The 25211-nt window shown below is 41.2% G+C and overlaps 1 protein-coding gene across 1 annotated transcript in view; it reads right to left on the bottom strand.

Moving 5' to 3' along the window:
* The window catches only part of LOC111870198, a 196856-nt gene that overhangs the window by 23115 nt on the left and 148530 nt on the right, over positions 1 to 25211 (bottom strand). The window contains exon 3 of the mRNA XM_023862286.2: positions 20857 to 20928. Within this exon, the coding sequence (XP_023718054.1) occupies positions 20857 to 20928 (72 nt within the window). The remainder of the gene's footprint in view (positions 1 to 20856; positions 20929 to 25211) is intronic.

Below are 25211 nucleotides of genomic sequence, written 5' to 3'. Positions count from 1 at the left end.
AGTATTTGTCTGTATGTAGAAATACAGTAACAGAGAAAATCTTAAGAACGAGATCTAACGTGAGAGATAACTATAACTCCGTGGCCTTTAATCCGCAAGCAAACTATACAGACCGAGCGACTGCCGCTTGTCGACGAAGTAAGTGCCAACTTTAGCGGATAGAGGGTGTCACGTGGTCTGTGCAACGGATCCCCACGGCTGTTAATCTCGGTTTTCTAGACCGGAACGTGAGAGATTGGTTAAAAAAATATATCAGTTTACTTTATTTATTTTCTATGCGCCTCGACGACAGCCCCGATGTTACACTGTCAGCTTGACTGCCTATCGTTGCTTGACATTCTATTTGTGAAGAGATCAGTGAAGAATCAATTACTCGGTAACTTCATGTGGAACTGCCACAGGGACAGATATGTGTAGGGCAGCTGTAAGTGAACTCTCCAATGCACAAGTCAACTTTACGGAAAGAACGCCTCTGTCCACTGACGTTTCGCCCAATATCATTTGCAGGGAAGCAAGCTTTGTAACTTTGCTTACAAAGCAATTCGAATATCCACTGTTAGGCTTCCTTTGTATTTTACAAGAGGAGGTTTTGTGTGTAATGGCCGGTATAAAAGGATTCGAGGGTCTAATGAAAACCGTAATGAAAGTAGTCAATTATATTGTTGCGCTTGCTTTAAAGCAATGACAATTTCCTTCTCTACGGAATGAGATGAATCCGATACAAAGGATTGCTCATGCATAATAAAGTTAGTTGTCTCAGTCAAGGTTGTGTTCTTCAGGGTTCAGCTGAGTGTTGAAAAATGAGTGGTAGACCAACCAGAAATCAATATTTGCAAGAACTGTGGTGAATTGCTGAGCATACTACTACTATCCGCGGATAGTTCCCTGCATTTGAATGAGGAGAACACTAAATTACAGAACTATGAGAAAACTTTTTATATTTGTTTAAGATTTGAGGTTTTCACGCCAAATTTAGCGGATAAAGAGTGTTGCGTGGTCAGCACAATGACTCCCCACGGCCGTTAATTTCGGATTTCTAGACCGGAGCCGCTATTTCCTTGAAGTAGCTCTTCAATTACCATCACGAGGCTGAGTGCACCCCGTTCCAGACCTACTACTTCTCAGAAAAAATCTGGTAGCGCCGGAAATCGAACCCGGACCTCTGGATCTGTAACCAGGAAATCTGACAACTAGACCACAGAGGCGGCCCTAACTATGCCGACAAACGGCGGTCACTTGGTCGGTATACTTCGCTTGCGGACCAAAACTACGGAGTTTTTTTTCGAGGGTTTCACGGCGGTGACTATGAAGAATACCATCTTCTGGGATGTGGAACCATATAGATATTGTGTAAACCTACGTTTCGGAGAAACGTATCGCCTCCATTTTCAGGGTACAAAAATCCGCGAGCCAGGAACTAGGGTGATGGGTGGCTGCAGGTAGATCTACTCCTACATATTCATTTGGGAAGGAATTTCGTTTAGTTAGACTCCACAGCAAATTTGTCACAGCGCCTCTGTGGTCTAGTGGTCAGAGTTCCTGGATACAGATCCAGAGGTCCGGGTACGATTTCCGGTGCTACCAGATTTTCTGAGAAATAGTGGGTCTGGAACGGGGCCTACTTAGCCTCCTAAGGATAATTGAGGAGCTATATCAAGGAAGTAGCGGCTCCGGTCTAGAAAACCGAGGTTTACGGCAGTGGGGAACCGTTGAGCTGACCAGGTGACACCATCTATCTGCAAAAGTTGGCACTAACTTCGCCGACAAGAGGCGGTCGCTCTGTCGGTATAGTTCGCTTGTCGACTACAGGCACGTAGTTAGGTTATTCTACAACATAAAAACTACTAAATTAGCTGCTTCTGACTAAATCGGATATTCTAATCATGTTAATTGTAGTCGAAAAGCTGTAAAATACACGGTTGAGTAATTATTGTCGAGAATAAAAGACGTTAGAAATTTCCATCTGTGTTCGGAAGACAACAGAATTTTGAATATACAGGATCGGAAATACGAGTATATCCATGATAAGAAAAATTGTGGGAAGTTGGCCCTATTTATTCAATTCTCCCGCAGACGGTTAAGACTCACGGAAAATTGTACTCCACATCAAACGTTTGTTAATTACCTCTACAAGCCTATTTCCAAACTCTTTTTGCCCCGATAAATGTTTATTACGTTGCGCTAAAAATGGGTGCAGAAATGTACGTAAGTCTTCGTCTGTATTTCCAATTATTTTTCTTCAATTGAAACTAAAATTTGCATGTAATCGACAAAAATTAACAAAATTCCAAAATAATACATTTAACAAAGATCCGTCTCGCGGTTCTTAATTTATTGTTTAGTAGAGACAGGCGGGAGCTGATGGTAGTGGCCGCGCGGTCTAAGGCATGAACTGTCTTCGCCCGCTCAAACACTGGGATCGTGGTTCGAATCCTTCATCATTCATGGATATCTGTTTGTGTTTATTCTGTGTTTATGCTGTCTTGTGTGCAGGTAGAGGCCTTGCGACGGGCTGATCCCCCGTCCAAGGAATCCTACCGACTGCGTAAAAAGATCAAGAAACTGAAAACCCGCCAAGGTCCAACAGAGGACTGTAGAGCCCTAGATAGATAGATAGATAGATAGATAGATAGATAGATAGATAGATAGATAGATAGATAGACGGGAGAAGCGACCTTGATAGAGGCTATACAGGGATGAAAAAGCCCATAAAATAAATAAATTATTTAATCAGCTATTTCAAGGAGTCTACCGCCAAGTTTCTGGCCAGTGAATATTTTCTAGCTCAAAATGGAGAACCCAATCAATATTGAGGCTGACTCCAGTGATCTGACAAGATGTTTGCGGCCGTAGACAGGATCCATTACCGGCGATATGTGTAAACACGTCTAATAGTTGAGGGTGGGCAAGAGGAACATCGGGGCATTAAACTGTAGGTCAACAAGAAAATTACCTAGACGACGTTCATGTTGTTCGCAGTAGTTCTGGAATATGTGGCTGTGATGCCGACAGAAGGGGAATTTTCCTCTGTCCCTTGATATCTCACGAAACATATGGAGAAAGCAAAGCACGGTGGAATTCTATGAATACTTAATGATATTTTGACACTCTAAATTCTCTTCAAGTATCCCGCGTTCAAAGCTATTGCCTCTAAGAATAATGACTTCACAAGTTTACTATGCTTCCATTTTCTTTTCGTCAAAGAATCCTTAAAAACATATATATATATTTCGAGGGAGAAGCATATTAAATAACAAAGTCCAGGAGAAATTAAAACTTATATTGACCACATTATACAATTTTTACAGCCGCCCTATTAATGCTGATGTAAGTCAGGATGTTGGAGCGACGCTCTATCAATTTACAGATTATACAGAGTCGACTGGAAGGATTATAGCAAATAACAAATAGGAAAGAATGTGTCAGGAAGCTGTTGTCTTTCATTTTAAACTACCGTTGCATGATTTGTCTTTAGGGACTGCGGAAGGCGAGTTGTATTCCGGGCAGAGAATCGGGAGCTTCCAGATACATTCATCACTCGACCATGATTTCCGACTCAGAATCTGGAAGCAGCATGGGTTAATATCATGGAGTTTGATACCGGTTTCTTTTTAAATGTGCCATTTGTTACGTTGTCTTGTCTCTCACGTTGTCTTTTTATTTTCCCGGCACTGTACAAATTATGATGCTATCTAACATCGAATGTTTTGGACACTAAGAATTGTAAAAAGGAAGAGACATTACAGGAAGCGATCATAGGTTAGCCCAAATGATATAGTTAATTGGCAGAGTAAGTGAGGGAAACAGCAGAAAAGCATATAAGCTTTTATCTAGTGACCGCTTAATATGGACATTTTTCAGTTGATAGTAAGTTCATTCAGTCGTTACTAGAAGAGACACACAGCCACACGTACTTGTGAAACCAAAGCTTCGCCGCTTCCCTTTATGAAGACGGATATCAAAGAAGACCAACTCGTGGGATGTATAAGTCGGGGAAGGGAATTGCACAGTTCTTCAGTTGTCCGTGTTTGTTGATACGGACCGTGGCTGATCGCTAATGAAAGGAACGAGATCAAAACGAGTTCCACTCGTACTCATGGCGTTTCATTCAATTACGAGCATACCGCTGTTCCTTACAAAGATAATATCATTGCTATGCTGGGCATGCATCAGCGAATGTTACGCTCAAATGGAGTCTTATTTTGGCCCGTTATATTTTCAAGAAAGGTAGATATTTTTTATTTTCCAAGAACTTCATTGCATTTTGAAGTGAAACACCCTATATACAACTCACGGCTCTGTACCTGATCAAGAATTTCGCTGTTGTAGAATCGGAAAGTTGATTGAGAACTTCATAATTTTTTTTTTCAATTGGACCCTATCCTGAGCCGAATCAAGTTAGTATATATTTTCATAATATTTTTATTCAAGCTCAACTTTAATATTAATGAATGTATGAGGGGTAGGCCTCCTCGGCCCTTGCACCGCGACTTACAGTGGTCTATTGTGCTTAACTTTAATATTATCTCTCCACTTAGACAACCCAAATTTTCTGTTTCTTAGTTGGCTTCTTACCTTATTTTTTTACGAATTCATTTATTTCTTACTCTTTATACACACCCCTCTCATTTCGGCCTGCCTCAATGACTCTTATAGCAACAGTTTCTTTGTAGAAATGGCGAAGCTCTTTGTCGTGCAATTTCTGTATTCATCCAGCATTTCAATTCCCTAGGATCAATTGTACGTATACACTATTTCTCTCCAGGTATCTTACAGCAGAATTTATTCATACAGACACTTATACATATCCAAGAAAGAAGAGAGCTTAATTTAAGCACTGTAGTGTAACCGTCCTTCTTCGGTTCTGCTAGTCTCGGTAGAGCAATCCGACTCCTCTCAGGGCGTGTTGACAGGCCACGACTTGGGTGATTAGTGGGGCTTAGGTGTAGGGAAGTAACCTCAACACCGATTAACTGTATGGGGTCTTTATTTAATTTACACTAATTGGATAGAAACAGCCCGTATTGGTACCCTTCACAAATTCGTGGACGTAGGCTTACTGTTCTGGGGACGCACACTTAATAGTTACCACCGGCGTCTTTACGGGGATCAGCACACCTGTACCCCCGGTGAACGTAACTTTCCAAGACTCTTTGCCAAGCACACTCTGACTGGTGAGTACTTGCCCTGGTTACTCACAATTCGGGCAAAGGGCCCCCCCCCCTTCAGACGATGATTGGCTGGACCGGGCAGACTGGGAGGTGGCTTATCATTCTCCTCCAATTAGGAAAGCGAATATCCACTAGTGTACAGTTTAGGGGTGAACTTTGCCACCTGCTGCGTGGCTGTCAAACTGAGATTTTGGGTTAGCAGGAAACGACGCTGCTAAATTTATGACTTCCCCTGTCAAGTTTAGAATTTCTAAAGAACTCGGCCTGGTTACGCATTAAATTAACTGATTTCGAAAGGGCAGCAGGCTTCAAGCTTGACCCAAGCCACTTGCTGCTTGTCTCAGGGGGAAGATTCCAAATTGTGAGGCGAAAGTGGGGAATTTCACAAAACCCTAACCATACACAAACATCAATTGACCTTCCCATAAACTGGACAGTTACAGTAGAGAACAAGAAACTTCTACCATTTCCGTGAGAGTTCGGGAGATCATAGCTGAACATACTATACTTAAAAAGAACAAATACCTTCTAACCATTGAGGAAGACTGGGCGAGTATAGTGAATTTGATTGTGACGAATCTCGATCCAAGATTAAAGTGTTGTATCACTGACAATTTTAATACAAATAGACACGACAGTTTTGTTAGCTACTACATCGCTCCGTAAAGAGTGCCCGTCACACAGTGCTGCCGGAAACGTTGCCATACCAGCACGGCGAACGATCTGGGGCTGCGAACTCTTACAACGCACCACTGGGAAAGAGAAGCAAGGCTGTCCAAAACATGTCAAAGTTATCACAGCACGTTCTAGAGGTTACAACTAGCGGAAAGACGGCTTACACATGCCAACACGTTTACATTTTAAGCTATGGTCTCAGTTTCTAAAGCAATATGATGAGGTGAACATCATCCAAATCAGAAGTAAAATAAGTTCCTTCTTGTGAGATATGAAGTTTTCACGGCCGTGACTATGAAGAATTTTTGGCGCCTTGTAAATATCGTGTAAACCACGTTTCGGGGGACGTATCGCCTTCATCTTCAGGGTATAAAAAATCCGAGAGCGAGGAACCCGCAGCAGACACAAAATCCGCATGTAGGCTGTCTTGATTGCATAGAGCTCTAGCCCGGTGCACCAGTGTGGAAAGTACAGCTTGCTTGTTGGATGGGTGCTGGTGGGACCCAGCGTTGAGGTAGAGGTTAGTATGGATATGTTTACGGTACACACTGTGGCCCAGAGATCCGGCAGGTCTGCAGCCACCTGCTCACGATGATTCCTCGCTCGCAGAATTTTTATACCCTGAAGATGGAGGCGATAAGTTCCTTCCAAACGTCGGTTTACACAATATCTACACGGCGCAACATCTCACAAGACGGCATTCTTCAAGTTCCTTCTTGTTGAATTCCACAAATGCAAGTGGATGAACGTCTTAATTTCCTCTCAATCCAACAGTTGACGCCTTTATGTATAAATCTGAGGCTTTGTACGTATCATATTACGAGAGAAGTGCGCAAGCCTCCCGCTTTCAGTCACAACATTGGGGTAGGGGAAGGGGGTACTATAATCCGCACCATCCTGACTAACAACGGAACAAACACATATATAACAAAGGCTCTACATTTACTAAGCAATTCATCTTTCTATTTAGGACCCACTGTCGACCAAGTCACTGATTACAGCTCCGTGAATTATAAAGTTACTTCTCGGGCACCGCAATTCATAGCAATCCATCTACCTGCACAGTTACGTCACAGCTTATGGTTACTGACCAAAGAAATCCACAAACTGTAAAAGGAAGGAATCTCGGAGAATATATTAACAATCCGTTTCAAGCAGTAAATAAAACACTACGTTCTGGGATCCACATGCTTATTCATCTTATATTCAGGAAGTAAGAACAGCCAGAGCACTGGATAAAATTTAATTCTGTATCTTCCTACAAACAGGGGACGAACGTGAGTATATTGATTATAGAGGAATATCATTTTTGTGAGCTCCACACAGGATCAAATCGGACATTATTTTCTGAAAGCGAAATCTGTACGTAGTCGAAATGTTGGTTACCATCTATCTTAATTCTAACGCAATGGATCAAGTAATGATATGATATTCAGCATTTTTCAAATATTGGAGAAATTACATTGCAGTAGAAATGGAGAGCACGTGAGTCATTTATTGATTTCAAAATAGCCCGTGTCTCGGTTATGAGAGAACTACACATTGAGCCTCTTATATTTTCTATGTCCGGCTTCTCTTTGTCCTACACTGCGAACATGAGTATTCTCTCAGAATATTTACATCGACCGGCATTCTAGAAAATAGAAAACACGACGTTTCGGAATTTGGAACTGTTTCTGTCTTCAAGTGAGGGGGGAAGGCACCTACTCAGTTCGGTCCCTTAGAAAGAGCTAACCTCAGTCACTGGATCAATTCTCGCTTGAGGACGGAAACAGGTCCATTTTCCGGAACGTCATATTTTCTGTTTTCTAGAATACCGGATGATGGACAAAATCCAAAACTCAGTAATTCTGAGTGTTATACTTCATCGTCAGAACCCTATAGAATCTCCTGTTCTTTCTCTTGACTTTGTGTGACTCCTGTTTGTTGCCTGCACAATCCTCTTATAGAATCAGATACATACGGAAGTGTGAAAGGCGTGTGCAAATTTCGGGCCGGTGTGCATGTTGGTAACTTCTAACGTTGCGAAGAATCTTGTTTTGCAGGGGCTGCAATTTTAAGAGACAAGTGTCTGCCGATAATTCCCAGACGGGACAAGTATAAGTCACTACTGACCTAATCAGTGCTTTATGCATGTTTAGTTTCATTTTTGGCACTCATAAGCTCACTTTTGAATAGGGAATAGATTCCAATAAGTGATCTGAAGACCCTTGATTCAATCATGTCTATGTGCAGTCTCTTACCGAAGATTGTACCGAGATATTTAAATGAATGACGAAGGGGATATTCCGTCTATTCAAAGTACGATGAGCCTCAGGGGGCCCTAAGTCTAACAGAAAAGTGAATGGCCTGAGTAAGACCTTAAAGTTTGTGATGATGGTACATTAAAAAGTAAATAAAGTAAAGTTATCCCTGTAGAAGGCCGTGGAGCCCCATAGGATTGTGAGATGTTGAGGTTCCCACATTTTCTAGACAATCGGCTCACAGATGGCGGTAAAATTGTCAGCCTTACGAGCCGGCCGCCCTTTACCCCCAAGAATATTCCAAGAATATTCCTGGTACTCATTTCTGTTAGAGGCTGGGTCGACCCCAGAGCGACAATGCGTCTGGAAAGATTAATTAAACTGAAAAAAATCCATCTCATCGGGATACGATCCTACGATTGTACATTAGTACAAATATTATATTTCTGGACATTATCCATCGTCCTGTTTTTATCTAAAAACGCCGTCCCCTTTATATTCCAAAATGCAACGTTTCCCAGAATGGACCCTTACTCGTTAAGGTAAAACTTACTCAGTTTAACCCACTCGATAGAAAGGGTCCATATCTCCGGACACCTGTACGCTCACCAAGATGGAGTACACAAGCCAACCACAGCACAAACAATCTTCGAGAGCTAAGACAAAACATCAAAATATTAAAGAACTCTACATGTATAGGGCCTTGCACCAGAGATCTGTCAAGATAGAAATCATCACTGGAGACATGCAATACTCCGTGTGGTACCAACACAAGAAGAACAAATTTTCCCACTCGATCTAAACCTGACGGAGCTGTAGCTTTGTGACTTGTGCTATGATAACGGGAGTCCAGATGGGAGAGAAAACCACGCTGAGCTGACTGATCAAATCGCAAGAGGAAGGCCACATATAGGAAAGTCAAGGGATCAGAACACACGTCTCTAACAGACCATCCGATCAGTCAACCCAGCTTGGACATCTTGCACACCCGTGGCCGGACGGCAAACTTCGCCGATACCACCTTCATCAAACGGCAGTTGGCCGTCAACACACCACGTAAAGTGAAGCCCGTAAAAACCATACACGTTTCGTTCAAATTACTAAATCCAATCAAGACCTAGTGTATCTGACTTTGTCTGACTGTGACTACTCCTCGCTCTCTGACCATTGTTGACTCCACTAACTTTTCCTGCTTATATCATCTCGGCACGGACCGCGTCGATAACACAGTTCCTCTGTTGCAGTGCAATTATTGCCGTGGAAACATGTTTGGTTGTGTACCGCTACCTAGTAACGGCCGTTATATAGTTGCTTATTTTGCAGTCGTTGCCCAGCAACGGGTCTACATTCCACAGTAATAATCAATAAAGAACTCCGTTGCTTCTTGAGCGACACAGAAATTATCACCCTGTTTAATTTTTGAAAATAATACACGTCTCAGCATTCTTCAAAGTGAAAAATAGAAGCGATTTACGAGCTTCCAGTTGCTGTTTATTTTCGCAAGAGCATCAAGAAGGCCCTCAATCATTACAACATTGCTCCATGTTAGAGTGAGAAAGTAATCCACTGGCTCATTTCCGTCACATCGTTCCTTGCTTTAAAAATAGAATATTATAAAATATAATAGATGAATTGCGATAGTATGTTTCCTTATAAAAAACTCAGCAAAGTCTGTAACAGACTGTTTCCTAAGTCGTAACCTAGCACATCGTAACAGATTGATTCGTAAGTCGTGTAAAAGTTCTGCCACAGCTCCGTAGCACGCGAAGTGAGAGGACATTACGAACTGACAAAAGGGTTGGACTGGGAAGCGAATAATAGTAATCTCTGTGAAGGTTTGTATGAGCATTCGCCAAGAATGAAGAAACTTCCCCGCAGAGTACAAATCAGGAGGTTTATCATTGATGTAACTCGCGAGGCTGAACGTTTTTATGGCCACACCATGGCCCAGATGGACATCAGTCGATCATATTAGCCCGAGGCGATCTGAAATTAATATTTTATTTTTCATATCTCCTAGAGTGACCGCCTCTGTGCTCTAGTGGTCAGAGTTCCTGGTTACAGATCCAGAGGCCCGGGTTCGATTCCCGGTGCTACCAGATTTCCTGAGAAGTAGTGGGTCTAGAACGGGGTCCACTCAGCTTCTTGAGGATAACTGAGGAGCTATTTCAAGGAAATAGAAATTCCGGTCTAGAAAACCGAAATTAACGGCCGTGGGGATTCGTTGCGCTGACCACGCGACACCTTCTATCCGCTAATGTTGGCACTAACTTCGCCGACAAGCGGCAGTCGCTCGGTCGATAGAGTTCACTTGCGGACTAAAACCATGGAGTTTTATCTCTTAGAGCTCAGTGGTGCACAGATGTTTCAGTATGCTAACCAGACTGATGTAAATTGAAAGCTTTCTGCTTGTGGATTATACTTTTCAGTAAAAGGTAACGTAAAGTCGTCCCTGTGCTTAACTAAGTAAGCACTATGCCATGAAGGCGTGTGGGGAAGTTGGTGTATAGATCCGTATTTTCTTCACCTCGGCACTAGTTGGAGGTGAGTTGTCAGTTACACGCCCCGGCCGCTTTAACCCCGGGGAAAAGCTGCCGGTACCCATTGGATATGACCCCAGAGTCGGTCTGGACGATGTGGAGAAGTGAAAATTCTTATCCCCACCGTGACTTGAACTCCGACTCCTCGGTCGTTAAACCCATAGCCAGACGCTATACCGACTACGCTAAATAAATGAGAGTACGATTGGTTATTTTTAACTTATAATGAAAAAATATTTGCTTTATGGCATGATTTGTACATCAAATTAACTTAAATGTTGATCTGTTGATCTTAAAATAATGTAAAACAAATTTTAATATTAAGGATAAACTTTTATATATAATTTACGTGCATATTTTGGAAGGTTTTCATGCATAAATGAATACATATTTAAGAGATTATTAGGGCATAAAAATCTGGCCCGTATACATGACTGATCTGTTAACACATACACAAACATGTACTAGGGAAGTCGAGATTGAAGAGATAAGTGCAATGTTAATCAATATCGAGTCATCAGTTGTATTAGACCGTCATCTGCATTAGATAATGTGCAAGTGTTTCTCTTTTATATTGGATAAGAAAGATTGTGGACACTCAAAGCTACCAGCGGCGCAATAGGCGGATACTAACAACAAATGTTATGGTGATTATCAGTTAATGTTTCCCAACTGCCATGTCACAATCTCTTCTTCCATTACCAACATCAAACCACAGCCTTTCTTTAACGCATTCTCTTGTATTTCCTGCCATCTCTCGCCGGACAGTGGGCACCATAATGCAACAGAACAAGAAATACATGACATTGGCTCTTCATTGAGCGTTCTTTATTCATTTAAGTGACAAAAAATCCCTGTAAATTGATAGATGACCATCCTGTTTATAATACATGGCCACCGATCAAATTCTGAACTACTTCAATCCTCAATCATATATACTTTCATCCATTTTAATAGTATATACGCTTCTCGACAAAACCAAGCTTGAATATAATATGAGCTGAATTTCCTCCACACCAGGTGGATAGAGGTAAAATTTAATTAAGCATAAACAGTAGCACTGAAAGTTGATTTTCACGCATGTGACGACTGCAAGCTGACAGACAGATAGACACTCTGGCGGACGGTGCTGGAGACATGTCCAATATTTTCCATCACAGCGCTTTCACTAACAGGATTTGTTCCATGTATTTCTAAATTAAAATATTGTATGTGTAAATTTTTCAATCACGTAATTCTAATTCTCTAAGGAACATTCGAGGCAAACACAGAATTGGAAAGCGCATGATGGGTAGAGTTGTGATCCATATTTAACCAAAATGCCCCGAGTCACACAAATTTCACAATATGAGTTCAAGGAGATTACATTGTGAAATTCTAGTCTCTCGGCACTGATACCAAACCAATTGTTTCCGTTATTGCCTGAGGGGTGAAGGGACTGGAGTGGCATAAAAATGGGCAGAAACTGTATTCCTGCTAGGCATACGTTTTTAAAATTAAAAGTATTTTAACTTTTGAACTTACGATCCATATGCTATTATCTGTTTAATACTGATGTCTAACCGAGCCTATTGTAATGAAATGCTATGATCAGAATTCAGCATAACGCGGATCCGTCTTTGCTTACGTAGTTGATGGTCACAGTCCGAGTAATCATAACTAGCGGCTTAAAATAATTCTTTCTTTTTCCTTGGCACTACAGCCCCAGTGGGCCCAGGCCTACCTCCATGAAGTCCGTTCACTTCGGTTTTTCTAGATCTTACACATACGGTAGGACTCCTTAGGCGAGTGATCAGCTCGTCGCAAGGCCTCTACCTGTAACACAGAAAAACGCACACAACCATCCATGCCTTGAATGGGATTCGAACCCACGATCCCGGCATCCGAGCGAGTGAAGACAGTGCATGCCTTAGACCGCTCGGCTACCGTGACCGGCAAAATAATTCATAGTCTGCTGTTAAATCATCAACGTAACCTTTACAAAGTCTCAGAATTACAATCGTGTACACAGAGACAGACTGTGTAGACTTTCTTCATGTAATTAATTATGTACAGTTGATTACTGTCCAGACAGAAAATATTAGATTGATGATAACACGGAAATACGAGTATGAAGGTTGGTAAGGATTACAAAGTAGATAACTTTCAGTCCAGTATGACATTGAGGTTTACAACACTTCAGTCTTTATTCGCCTTACATGTTTCGATTCAAAAGAATCATCTTCAGAGGCGCACCACTACGAGCAGGAAACACTGTCACATAAGATGTTTTAACATTATGCACTTAGGTTATGAATAGTGCTCACTATATCACAGTTTGCCCTATGCAGCCACGTTGACGTGTAGATTTACGTGTGATGTTCCGTTTAAGCGTATTTGCTGGGTATTCGATTGGGTTTCCCACTGCACGCAATGTGACGTTCACTTTTCCCTATGTATTTAAAATTGTATTAAAAATCTTTTGTATATAAAGAATTAGTTATTATGTTAAAAATCGTGAACCAGCATTGGGTCATGTTGTTTTTCTTCCGGATGGTAGAATACAACTAACAATAAGAACATAACAACCAAGAGAAATAATTGACATCTTCTACCATCCGGAAGAAAAACAACATGACCCAATGCTGGTTCACGATTTTTAACATAATAACTAATTCTTTATATACAAAAGATTTTTAATACAATTTTAAATACATAGGGAAAAGTGAACGTCACATTGCGTGCAGTGGGAAACCCAATCGAATACCCAGCAAATACGCTTAAAGGGAACATCACACGTAAATCTACACGTCAACGTGGCTGCATAGGGCAAACTGTGATATAGTGAGCACTATTCATAACCTAAGTGCATAATGTTGAAACATCTTATGTGACAATGTTTCCTGCTCGTAGTGGTGGGCTTCTGAAGATGATTCTTTTGAAGCGAAACATGTAAGGCGAATAAAGACTGAAGTGTTGTGAACCTGTATGTCATACTGGACTGAAAGTTATCTACTTTGTAATTGATAGTGTGACAGACCAGAATGAGACAAATCAAAATTGGTAAGGGTAATTTGTTGTGGCATGTAATGCTGTGTAGTCCGGCAAGAATCCTTTGATGTTTCGGAAGATGAACTGCCCCAATCTTCTTAGTCAAAGAGAAGTAGAAGAACGTTACAAAGTAGCGGAAAGCAGCTTGTGGTTTTCTTGACTTACTTTTCGACCCTGAAGATGGAGGCAGCATATTCCTCTGAAACTCCTATGGATATCTACCGGACTACAGGGCGTTACATTTCATAAGTCATCTCCGTTAGTACCTCAAATACAATATGAAGATTTTTGACTATCAAATATCACAAGGCTGTATAATATCATTTATTTAGGGATCTGTCCTGGAATTTCTTGCGGTTAATTTAACGATGCTGTTAGTCCGCACCGTATCTCAAGCGGTTAGTCGCTGGCTTCCCATCGCGGCGGCCCGGGTTCGATCCCGGGTCTGGTCAAGTGGGATTTGTGGTGGACAAATTGGCGCTGGAGCTGGTTTTCTACTAGTACTTCGGTTTCCCCTACCAATCTTCATTCCACCAAATTCTCCATCATCATAATCACCCGGAGGCAGGCTACAATAGGCCAATTAGTGGCCGCCGTGCCGAGTGGACCCAATTGGACTCCACCCCCCACTAAGCGAATTAAAGAAAAACACTATTTTTAACGGTACTGTCGGTATATACCTCATATAGACCGGAATGACGGGATAATGGCTAATAATAATAAACTTCAAAGAGTGTGGGAAGGATCCCGATTCAAGGCTCTGCCCTGGTTGAGAGGAAAGCCACGAAGAACATCGGTCAGCATAATGGACCTTCCGGCAGAGAGTCGCACAGTTGAAATTCTGAATACAAGTCTGAATTTATGCATCGGCTGGTAGCATTCCGTTGGAACACGAAAGGCTATTGAAATTTTATTAGGATTTTAAATGAAGTTCCGATTTTTTCTGGATATAGACTGTCATACTGTCGCACAAATGGCAAACCCGGGCCGATTTTCCTTCAGGCTAGCTTGTCGAGAAACATTCAGGTACAGCAGCCGACTAATTCTCATTCGCTGAATCTTCAAACAATAAACAGTACAGGGAAATTAAAAAATAAGTAATGTTGAACCTAAATTGAAATTACTTCGCGGAGATATATGAAAAAAATACGAGTCAAAGCGACAATTGAAAGCGAGAAAGCTGACGGAAACGAGCAGCCACAGTGCAAAAGAGGCCGCAAACCCTCGATAATCCGGTTACAGTTACTCCGGATCGAAATATGAAAAGTGAAAAAATGTTGTTCACAGTTCAGTACACAAATTTAGGAAGGCAGATGAGTCCTATGTGATTTGTAGAGTGTGGAGATTAGTGAGACTGTTCTAGGTTTTTGAATTTACAGATTATAAATGTTCAAGAAATCCAATTATAAATCCGAAATCCATGTCTAGTCACTAATACGTGACAATATGAATGTGAACATGTCGATAGTCCATACATTTTGCTTCCTGTATATAACTAACTCATGTCTCCTTGAAATGTGTAGTCATGCAGTTAACTACTGTTAAATACCATACTCAATGAGATCTATCGAGTTTCTAACACAATTCCCCAAGGCCCAGTTTAATCCTGTCCTCCCAATCTCCCATGTGGTCCTATAAGAAGCTGTGTGGGATTACAAATCCAAAGACTAAAGTAACGTTCAGTCTCGCTTCTTGCTATTCGTCTCACAAATGCAGCCAGATCACTTCCTCTGCTCCCTCTTGTACAAATCATTAAACCTTCCTGACTACAACATCGAGCGTGTTAAAGTCGAAATAAATTTCTAATCACCAGTATGACGTAAAGGAATGTGTTCCCTTATAAAAACGACTCCTATAATAAATAAACCTTAGGGTAAAATGCATGGCCGCGCCATAGCTCAAGCGGTTAGTCGCTGGCTTTCCACAGCGGTGGCCCGAGTTCGATCCCGGGTCTGGTCAAGTGAGGTTTGTGGTGGACAAAGTGGCTCTGGGACAGGTTTTCTCCGAATGCTTCGGTTTTCCCTGCCAATCCTCATTCCACAAATTGCCCCACAATCACCCTCACTATTACCTGGGGCTAGTACAATAGGCCAGAAGTGGCCGCAGTTCAAGGAACTTAGTCCCACCCCACTAGCAATAAAAAATTAGGGTAAGATACAATATCGTACTCCCGTGCTTGCAACTGTGGCCCATGCTTCAGTCGTCCTTAGACATTTCCTCCAAGAGAATTCAGAATGTTTTATCTGAATTCCGCTTAATGTCATTACAGCCCTAGTTGGGAGTTTTTTCTAACCTCTGACACCTGTGAGCCAATCACAGACTTATAGAGGCTACATTTCTTAAACTAGGAAACAAAAATCTGTAATCAACCGAATGACTCTGGAAAGGGGATGGGTATATGACGCGATAATATAGGCTCATAATGGTTAAATCAACAAGAAAATTATGGAAATGGGTCGTAGACTTTTTTGAAAAGGAAATATGTAGGTGCTTTTATCTGCAGAGACTTGGGAAAACTCTGATAAAGTTTAGCCAATTTTGCCTGTATCGGAAGAATTTAAACCATGTTAATAAACGGGAGCAAATGTATATAACATATATGTTTAGCATATTGAAAATACCGTATGTCCAAAAAGTATTCGACTTGTTTTCCCCCGCTCTAAGTAATGGCCAAAGGGGTGGGGAAACTGACCGTAGTGATAGAAGAGATTTTCATGCGCATGCGTGATTTTTTGCTGACTCGCAACACTGCCGGATGCATCTGGCTGCCAGATAGCGCAGTAGTGTAACACGTGTTCGTCGCATTCTCATTTCGCTCAAGATGACACAGAACGCTTGGAGCAGCGATACTGCATTAAGTTTTGTCAGAAACTTGGGGATACCCAAGCGGAAACAATTAGAAAAATTCAGCAGGCTTTCGGCAACTATGCATTGGGGGTCACTCAAATTTAATAGCGTTTCAACCGCTTTAAACATGACCGTATGTCGGCCGAAAGGGAGCAGCGTTCCGGGAGAGCGTCAATGTTGATGTCATTGAAAAGTGCGGACACTGATCATGGAGGACCGTCGCTTGGCCATCCGTGAAGTTGCTAATGAGTTTGGCATCAGCAGAGGCTCCGCAAACACAATTTTAACTGAGGATTTGGGCATGCGAAGAGAGGCGGCCAAATTTGTGCCCAAGCTGCTTTCGCCGGAGCAGCAACAACTCCGTCTTGAGGTCGCGCAGGCCATGCTGGAGTGCGCCAACAGGGATCCTGAGTTCCTAAAGACTGTGATCACTGGTGACGAGTCGTGGATGTACGGATATGACCCGGAAACCAAGGTCCAGGCGTCACAATGGAAGCATCCAACATCCCCGAGGCCCAAAAGAGCACGACAGTTTAGGAGCAATGTGAAGGTGATACTGACTGTTTTTTTTTTTCGATAACCGGGGTGTTGTGCATCATGAGTACGCACCACTAGGCCAGACTGTCAATAAGGAGTACTACCAAGAAGTCCTCCGCCATCTTCGTGATGCAGTTCGGCGCAAGAGACCGGAGCTGTGGGACGCACGCAACTGGCAGCTGCTTCATGACAACGCCCCAGCTCATTCATCGCACCTGATCCAGGGTTTCCTGGCCAAGCACGGCATTCCGCAGGTTTGCCAGGCTCCCTACTCTCCTGACATGGCTCCTTGTGATTTCTGGCTGTTCCCGAGATTGAAGACACCCCAAAAGGCTGCCGTTTTGACAGCCGCGAGGATATCATACAGAATGCGAGGCGCAGCTGCACGCCATTCCAAAAGAAGCCTTCCAGAATTGCTTCCAGCAATGGAAGGACCGCTGGGCTAAGTGTGTGGAGTCACAAGAGGCCTACTTTGAAGGCAATTAGGTATTGTAACCACCCAGATACAGAACTGTTTTTCCCGGCCCAAGGTCGGATAATTTTTGGACAGAGTAGTATGAGATATCTTCATTCTGAAATCTAGAGCAACTCGTTCACCATAGTGGGCTCATTTAAATTTCCAGTCTATAGGGATAGCTCTCGTGCTACTATACAATGACCAGACGAGATGATACCTAAAGAGTTTAGAGTTCATCTTGAGAACTTAATAGCCTTTCAGAGTATAAATGAATCTTCCTCCCTCTATACTACAGAATTAATATGAAAGCTTTGCTTAACCTAATCACTTGAGAGCTACACTAGCTGGGGCGTAAGCACTTGGTAAGGTCACACAAGTTATAAATTATCGCCGAGTAGATCCAAGAAGCAAGGTAAACTTGGTTCCCCCTGGTTGAGGTTAGGCGAGGAGCTAACCATTTCACATCACAAAACAATGATAAGGAATTTATGATGATTGTCAGATGGATAATTTAAGGAATCGAGAAAAGAAGAATATTCGAGAGTCAAGAAATAGAGACAAACTTTTAATGACACCTCATAACAGTGATACTTTTAGCAACAATGCCATAACAAGTGCCTGAAGCATTCTATAGCCCGTTTCTCTCTGTCTGTCTTCGAGAAAATATTGCGAAATTTCTTAATCTTGTACAGACTAACTTCAAATTTCGTGGCTATGCAAACAACGGCACTGGAAACACAGATGTTAAAATCAAAGGCACATCAGGTTTAACATTTTAGTGTTCGGGTAAAGCGAAATGTGAAACCTGTTTGTAACGTGAAGTCTCAAAGAGAAAATTTTGTCATGTGATTTTTATATGGAAATGGAGGAAATTTTATACAATTAAAATTGTCAAAGAAAGTCCTATGTGACGTGACTCCAGAACTTGTTGCCTCTCACAATTGGTTTCATTGAAATGGAACTTCCAAATTCCTTGCAAAATACATAAAAATATCAGACTTCTTATTGTATATTCAATNTGTTTGTAACGTGAAGTCTCAAAGAGAAAATTTTGTCATGTGATTTTTATATGGAAATGGAGGAAATTTTATACAATTAAAATTGTCAAAGAAAGTCCTATGTGACGTGACTCCAGAACTTGTTGCCTCTCACAATTGGTCTCATTGAAATGGAACTTCCAAATTCCTTGCAAATTACATACAAAATATCAGACTTCTTATTGTATATTCAACTGAAGTTGACATAAATGAGACAAAATTGTTGCAAAGATTTAACAAATGAAATTATATTGAAAAAATCATAATGCATAGCGTTTCTTCGAACTTATGGAAGTTTAAAAGTTGAGAATGGTCTATAAAATTTTCCCAACGTCTGGAAAGAGAATAATTTCTCCATAGAAGCCAATAATAAATTAAATCTTTATCACTGTTTCCAGGGGCGAATTTATAGTTATTGATGCCCCAGGGCAATCAAAATTTTGACCCTATAAGCAACAACAAATTGAGATAATGAGAATGATTTGCTATTTTTCTTACTTCATTAAAAATAACAAACTGATTTTAGTGACTTTAGAGAAGTAACTGTCCCCATAAAATCTGTGGTGCCGGGAAGTTCGCCGAAGTCGCTCCTTTTAAATCCGTCTCTACCTGCTTTTTTAAAGCAAGCATTTAACACAGAGTATTAATGTTATGAGTACATGCAGTTAGGGCAGTGACACTGAATATAGTGGCACAAAATAAGACAAAGATTTGCATTCTCATTACCTCACATTTGTTGTTACTTATAGGGTCAACATTTTGATTGCCCTGGGGCACCCATAACTATAAATTTGAATCTCTCCAGAATCCCTGCCTCTCCTGACTTAAGGATTTTCATATGTTCTCCAGTGCTTTCAGTTGAATGTCGAGGTACGAGAATATTTAAACATGTCTCTATCGATTTCACCCTCTGCCATTCAGTTTACCGTCTTAGCAATCGATTCCGTGTTAAATTACTCATGCGGACGATGCAGCTTAGTTAGCCAACAGAGAAGGTTGTTGTCCCCTCCTCTTTGGAGAAGGGACGAAAAATATTCCCCATTCACGAATTCCCAATAACCGCAGTAAGACACAAGTACCTCTGTTGCTCCGAGTGTGCCCAATTTACCCCTAGGCCAACGCATGTGCAGTGGACAAGCTGTTGTACATTGCTAAACAACAGGTGAATCTTAATTGAGCCCCGTCCAGGTCCAGTGAATGTTAATTGGTCCTAGCATATGATGCACATGAAATTAGTTACGACAACGACGAATATTTTAGAACACTGCGTTTTGTTCCTATTGTGCCCATTCCATGCCTATATCCTGTTCACGAGGTTCCGCTAGCAGGCTGTAAGCTTAGTTCATGATCCGCATAATGGAGATTTGGTTTCGTTCTCTGAAACTGTTGATTTATTAATCATATTTTATGTTATGAATGTAATTGGTTTCCATAAATAAATAAACATAAATTGAAACTCTTCAAGAACAGGAAGCTTAAATTGAAGTGAGAAACAGACGATAGCAGAAAATTTCATAATAATAAGTTCCATAATTTGTACCCATAAAAATATTTTAGGACGAGCAAGGGGAAATAGGGTGACGGTAGATGGGCGGGCATGTGAGAGAAGAGAAATGCATATGGAATATTAGTCGGAAAGGCTAAAGACAAGAGGAGAAAATAAACTTTATAGAAGGAAACAAAAGAGTGTCGGATTATCGTGTTCAGTAGCTGAATTTTGTATTTTCGTTATCAGTTCAAATGTTTGTATGTTCATATTCCAATCGAGTTAAGTAATCAGCAGCTGACTAGGATATCAGAGACCCTGTATGATAAACAAGAAATTCTGGGAAGAACTTATCGTCTATCTTCTTTTCACTACAATTTGAGTATTTGACATGACAAGTATAAAGAAATTTTAGTATACAAGCGTAATCAATTAGCAAAAATAAATACAACTTGAGAGGTTACAATGTTGGTATTATTGATGGTAGGAATTTATGAAGTACGATGTTTAGATGGCCTCACGACGAACCGATTCAGGTATCCAATTGTTATTAAGGTTACTGCCTCAAAAAATTTAAAAACTACATTGTTGGTATTACTGATGCGAGGGATTTATAAAGTGTGCCTTTTACATGGCCTCAGGTGGCATGATATACATACCGAGTCTCATAAAGATCGGTTGAGGTATTCAAACATTGCTGGGTGTGAATACACATGCAGACACGCACACACGCAAACGATAAGTTAATTCAATAAGCATAATTTTATTTTACTTTTTTCTAAATAAGTACGTTAGGATATAAAGATCGGTGACGAGAGAACAAGAGCACGTACCTGAGGCACACTTGTAGGAACAACGTCACTGCCCACGTGATTTCCAGGAAGAACACCACAACTGCTCCTATTCTGCAACAAGCGGGAAACAGACACTGACAGAGAGACCAAACTGGTGAAACAATATCCAACGAGTACACCTTAACGCTGATACATTAATTTCTTGCTCCTGAATTAACTATTAAAATAAGTAAAGCTAAGCCTGTACCAGGCCGTGAAGGCCCATAGGNGTTGAGGGTCCCACATTATCTAGACAATCGGCTCAAAGATGGCGGTAAGGTTGTCAGCCCTACACGCCGGCCGCGCTTTACTACCCAGGAAAATTATTTAGCTTATTCCTGGTACTCATTTCTGTTAGAGGCTGAGTGAACCCCAGGGCCATATTGCGGCTGGAAGGATTAGGTCAATTGACCTCAGCGGGACTTGAACCAGCGACCTCCCTGCTTGTAGCATAGCGCCTCAACCGAATACGCTACCGCGTGCCCCCTTTGAATTAACTGTTATAACAACAAACGTAAAATGTGCCCTTGTGTCATTTCCGGGGCGAAAAAAGGCGACAGCATTGGTTGAAGACAATTTTACTTTCATCTCAATAAACAGTTGCCTAATCAAAACAATTAAAAATCAAGAGAATTTAATTAGATAAATGTTTGATATTATCTATATATCTTTGTGTACTGTGAGTCACTATCCTAAGGACAGTGTTTATGAACAGGATGTTGAGGAGAATATTTCGACCTAAGAGACAGGAAGCAATTGAAAGCAGGAAAATCTGTATAATGAGAAGCTTCATAATTTATGCTCTTCATTAATATTATATTTGAGGTTTTCACGGGGATTAAGTTTTAGACTGCGGTCTTCCATGGTATGGAACCATATAATCTGGTAGGCGGTTGCTAATATTTCCGGAAAACACACTGTATGTTCAGGGCAGCTGCAAAGATAGGCAGCATATTTCACCGAAACGTCGGTAACCACTGACTCTATTATTTGGTGCCATAACACAGAAGACCATATTTCACTAGTATTTTAAGGAGATGAGATTAAGGAGGATTAGGAGAGTGAAGTATATAATAAGTTTGACTCCAGCCGCGCCATAGCTCAAGCGGTTAGTCGCTGGCTTCCCACCGCGGCGGTCCAGGTTCGAGCCCGGGTCTGGTCAAGTGGGATTTGTGGTGAACAAAGTGGCGCTGGGGCAGATTTTCTCCGAGTACTTCGGTTTCCCCTGCCAATCTTCATTTCACCCGTTGCTCTACAATCACCCTCACCTTTCATCTGGGGCTGGTCCAATAGCCCAGAAGTGGCCGCAGGACAAGGGCCTTAGTCCCACCCCACTAGCAATAAACGATAAGTTTAGAAGGACAATCTGAAAACCACTTGAGATAACTAAATGTAAAAGATAGGATAATATTAAAAATTGGTCTTGTTGTAATAGGGTGTGAGAATATGTACTTGTTTAACTGATTCGTGATTTGATCTTATGAACATGGTAATGAATCTTCGGATGTTATAAAAGGCAGAAAATTTCGTGACTAGCAGAGAGTATTAAATTCTCAAGAACTTTGCTTAATGGAAGTAGTTATGAATCGAGAGATCTCTCTTCTGGGATATAATGCCATGTAGCCTAATGAAAGTGAGCATTTGGAGAAACAGTTGGAAGGAAAAGCCAAGCAAGAAACCAGAATGAAGCCGGTAAAACTACTAAAACGTATATAAATTTCTACCCGATTCATAGTGGTTTTCTTGCTTGGTTTATTCTTCGACCGCGAAGGTGGAAGCGACATATTCTTCCGAAAAGTTGAATTTCAACAGATTATATGGCGTATTCATATTCACCGTTGTGAGAACCTCGCCTACATTTCTAAGGAAAGGTAAGAAGAGGAGAATAGTGAAAATGAAGACAAATAAATACGGGAAAAGAAGCGCATTGCCGGTTGTCTGTAAATTACAGAGCGTTCACATTAACAGGAAACCTCGTACCGTAAGTAAGCCGGCTACTTACTCGGCCTTACCCCTCGTATTTTCAGCTAGCTGTAGCCACTCAGTTCCGGAGGAGGTAAACGCGAACTTGTATTCAGAACCACTACTGAAATACCCGCCCTCATTCTGTGGCTTGAAACCTTCCGTTAATGTAACGTAAGAAACGGAAAGGTAGAATGAGAAGGAAAGTCCCAGGTGTTACAGAAAATGCTAAAAAAAATTTACCAGCGGCACTTACAAACGCCTCGCATCTTCGAAGGAACCCCTGCGAAACCCGCTGTAATTCGTCAGCCGAAATCGAAGAAACCTCATTCCTTGCCTTGTTCTGGAGAGCTTCAGCGGTGCTAGGTTTGTTCTTGTATACATTTCCTTTTAGGTTCCCCCATAAATAAAAGTCATAGGCACTAAGAGCCGGCTATTTTGGAGGCCACAATCCTGTACTAATGATCCTGTCATCGAACAATTCTTCTAATGTACTCAATGAATTATGTAGCTGAGGTCGGTGACAGTTCGGGAACCTAGAGCAAGGCAAAATTCCGCCGTTGAAATCCTGTATCAAGCAACGGCTAGTCAAGGCTGTAGCCGACTGATAAGACCTAGTGTGTCCTATAGTAATTTGTGAAGTGTGTAGAAAGTGGAAACATAATCCTTACTTGTAGTTACGATTTATAAAAGAGCTTACTAAATCCAATCATCAATCCAAAACCGTCTATAGTCATTCCATCACGTGCCAATATTGCATAACATAAACGTCACTATAGTCTATTCCGTACTTAACTCATCTTTAAGAACAGGGTGTAAGGCTCTTCGATATAATGAGGAAGCTAAGACTGCATGACAATTTACCTGTACTCTACAAACATACATACATACATACATAAACATATATCGCCACGGTATAGCTATAATATTTACTTTGGCTTCTACCGTAAGTAAGAGACATATGGCCTAAACTGAAGTTCCATATACTAATTTCTCAAAGACTGAGATTCCGGTATCTGTCACGCCCTTAACACATATCGGTACACATACACGCACAGAGAGCCGGAGCACAGCAGATGTAACACATTCCAGAAGTTCGATGAAGACGGGATGGAACAGCAGATGTGAGACTTCCACGTGGATCTCTCGAAAGCTGATTTCCTGAGAATATTTTCCTCTCTGTCAAGGATGAAAGGGGCGGAAGGCCATGTATGTCAGAGGCAGTTCGTACCTTAGTAGGATATCCTGCTCAGAGAAAAACGGAACAAGTGCCGAATTTCGAAACGTTATTGAGGTGGAATTCAGCTTCGGGAGCTTAGATGAAAACGTGATGATTTGTATCGAAAGAAATGTACGAAACGTTCTGGAATATGTCTATAGTGATTTAGCTCCTTTAGTTTTCGCTTCAAAATGGCAGCTAAACTGTTAGAATTTGTTGACAAATTACCATAATTCTCCTTGATATTTTATATGGATATGAAACAGGGGGTCTCTCTACAAGGGAAGTTCATAGACGTGTTTGAAAACAGATTGCAGAAGAGAATGTCTAGATCTAAGAAAAATATAGTGATTCACATAACTGCATAATGAGATGTTTCATAATTTGAACTTTTAAGGAAATATATATTATCACTCATGGAGATGAGCCCTTCTTGAGAAGCTGCCAACCGTGCAGCCACTCAAGAACTTCCCAGTATTTTATGAACCCGAAGGTTCATTACCGTGTTCACAAGAGCTCTCCACTGGTCCCTATCATGAGCAGATAAATCCAATCGTATTTCTCTAAGATCAATTTTAATATTCTTCTCCCACCTATGTCTTGGTTTTCCCAGTGGCTCTTTACTTCTGGATTTTCCACCAATATCCTATATCCATTCTTCTCCCCATTCGTGCTAATGTCCTGTCAATCTCATCCTCCTTCATTTGATCATTCTAATTATACTAGGAGTAGGGTACAAGATATGAAGCTCTTCATTATGCACTTTTCTCCAGCCTCCTGTCACTTCATTTCTCTTTGGTCCAAATATTCTCCTCAACACCCTGTTCTCAAACACCCTCAGTCTATGTTCCTCCCTTAATGTCAGATACCGAGGTCACAACCATACAGAAAAACAAGCAAAATTATATTTTCTTATATTCTAATATTTTTGTTTTAGACAGCAGACGAGAAGACAAAAGGTTCTGAAAATTTAAATGGGCATATAATATGCTCGAGAGATCAGAAATGCATACAAAACTTTATTTTTAAAACGTAAAATTATTATATCACTTGCAAGACCTAGAAGTAGAATGTATAATAATATTAAAATTGATCTTAAACAAATTTTGTGTGAGAATGAGAACTGGATTCATCTGGTTGAGGATAATTTAGTGGCTGATCTTGTGAAAATGAT

The sequence above is a fragment of the Cryptotermes secundus genome, unplaced genomic scaffold (genome assembly GCF_002891405.2).
Source record: "Cryptotermes secundus unplaced genomic scaffold, Csec_1.0 scaffold779, whole genome shotgun sequence".
Lineage (NCBI taxonomy): Eukaryota > Metazoa > Arthropoda > Insecta > Blattodea > Kalotermitidae > Cryptotermes > Cryptotermes secundus.
This window is presented reverse-complemented; position numbering and strand designations above follow the sequence as displayed.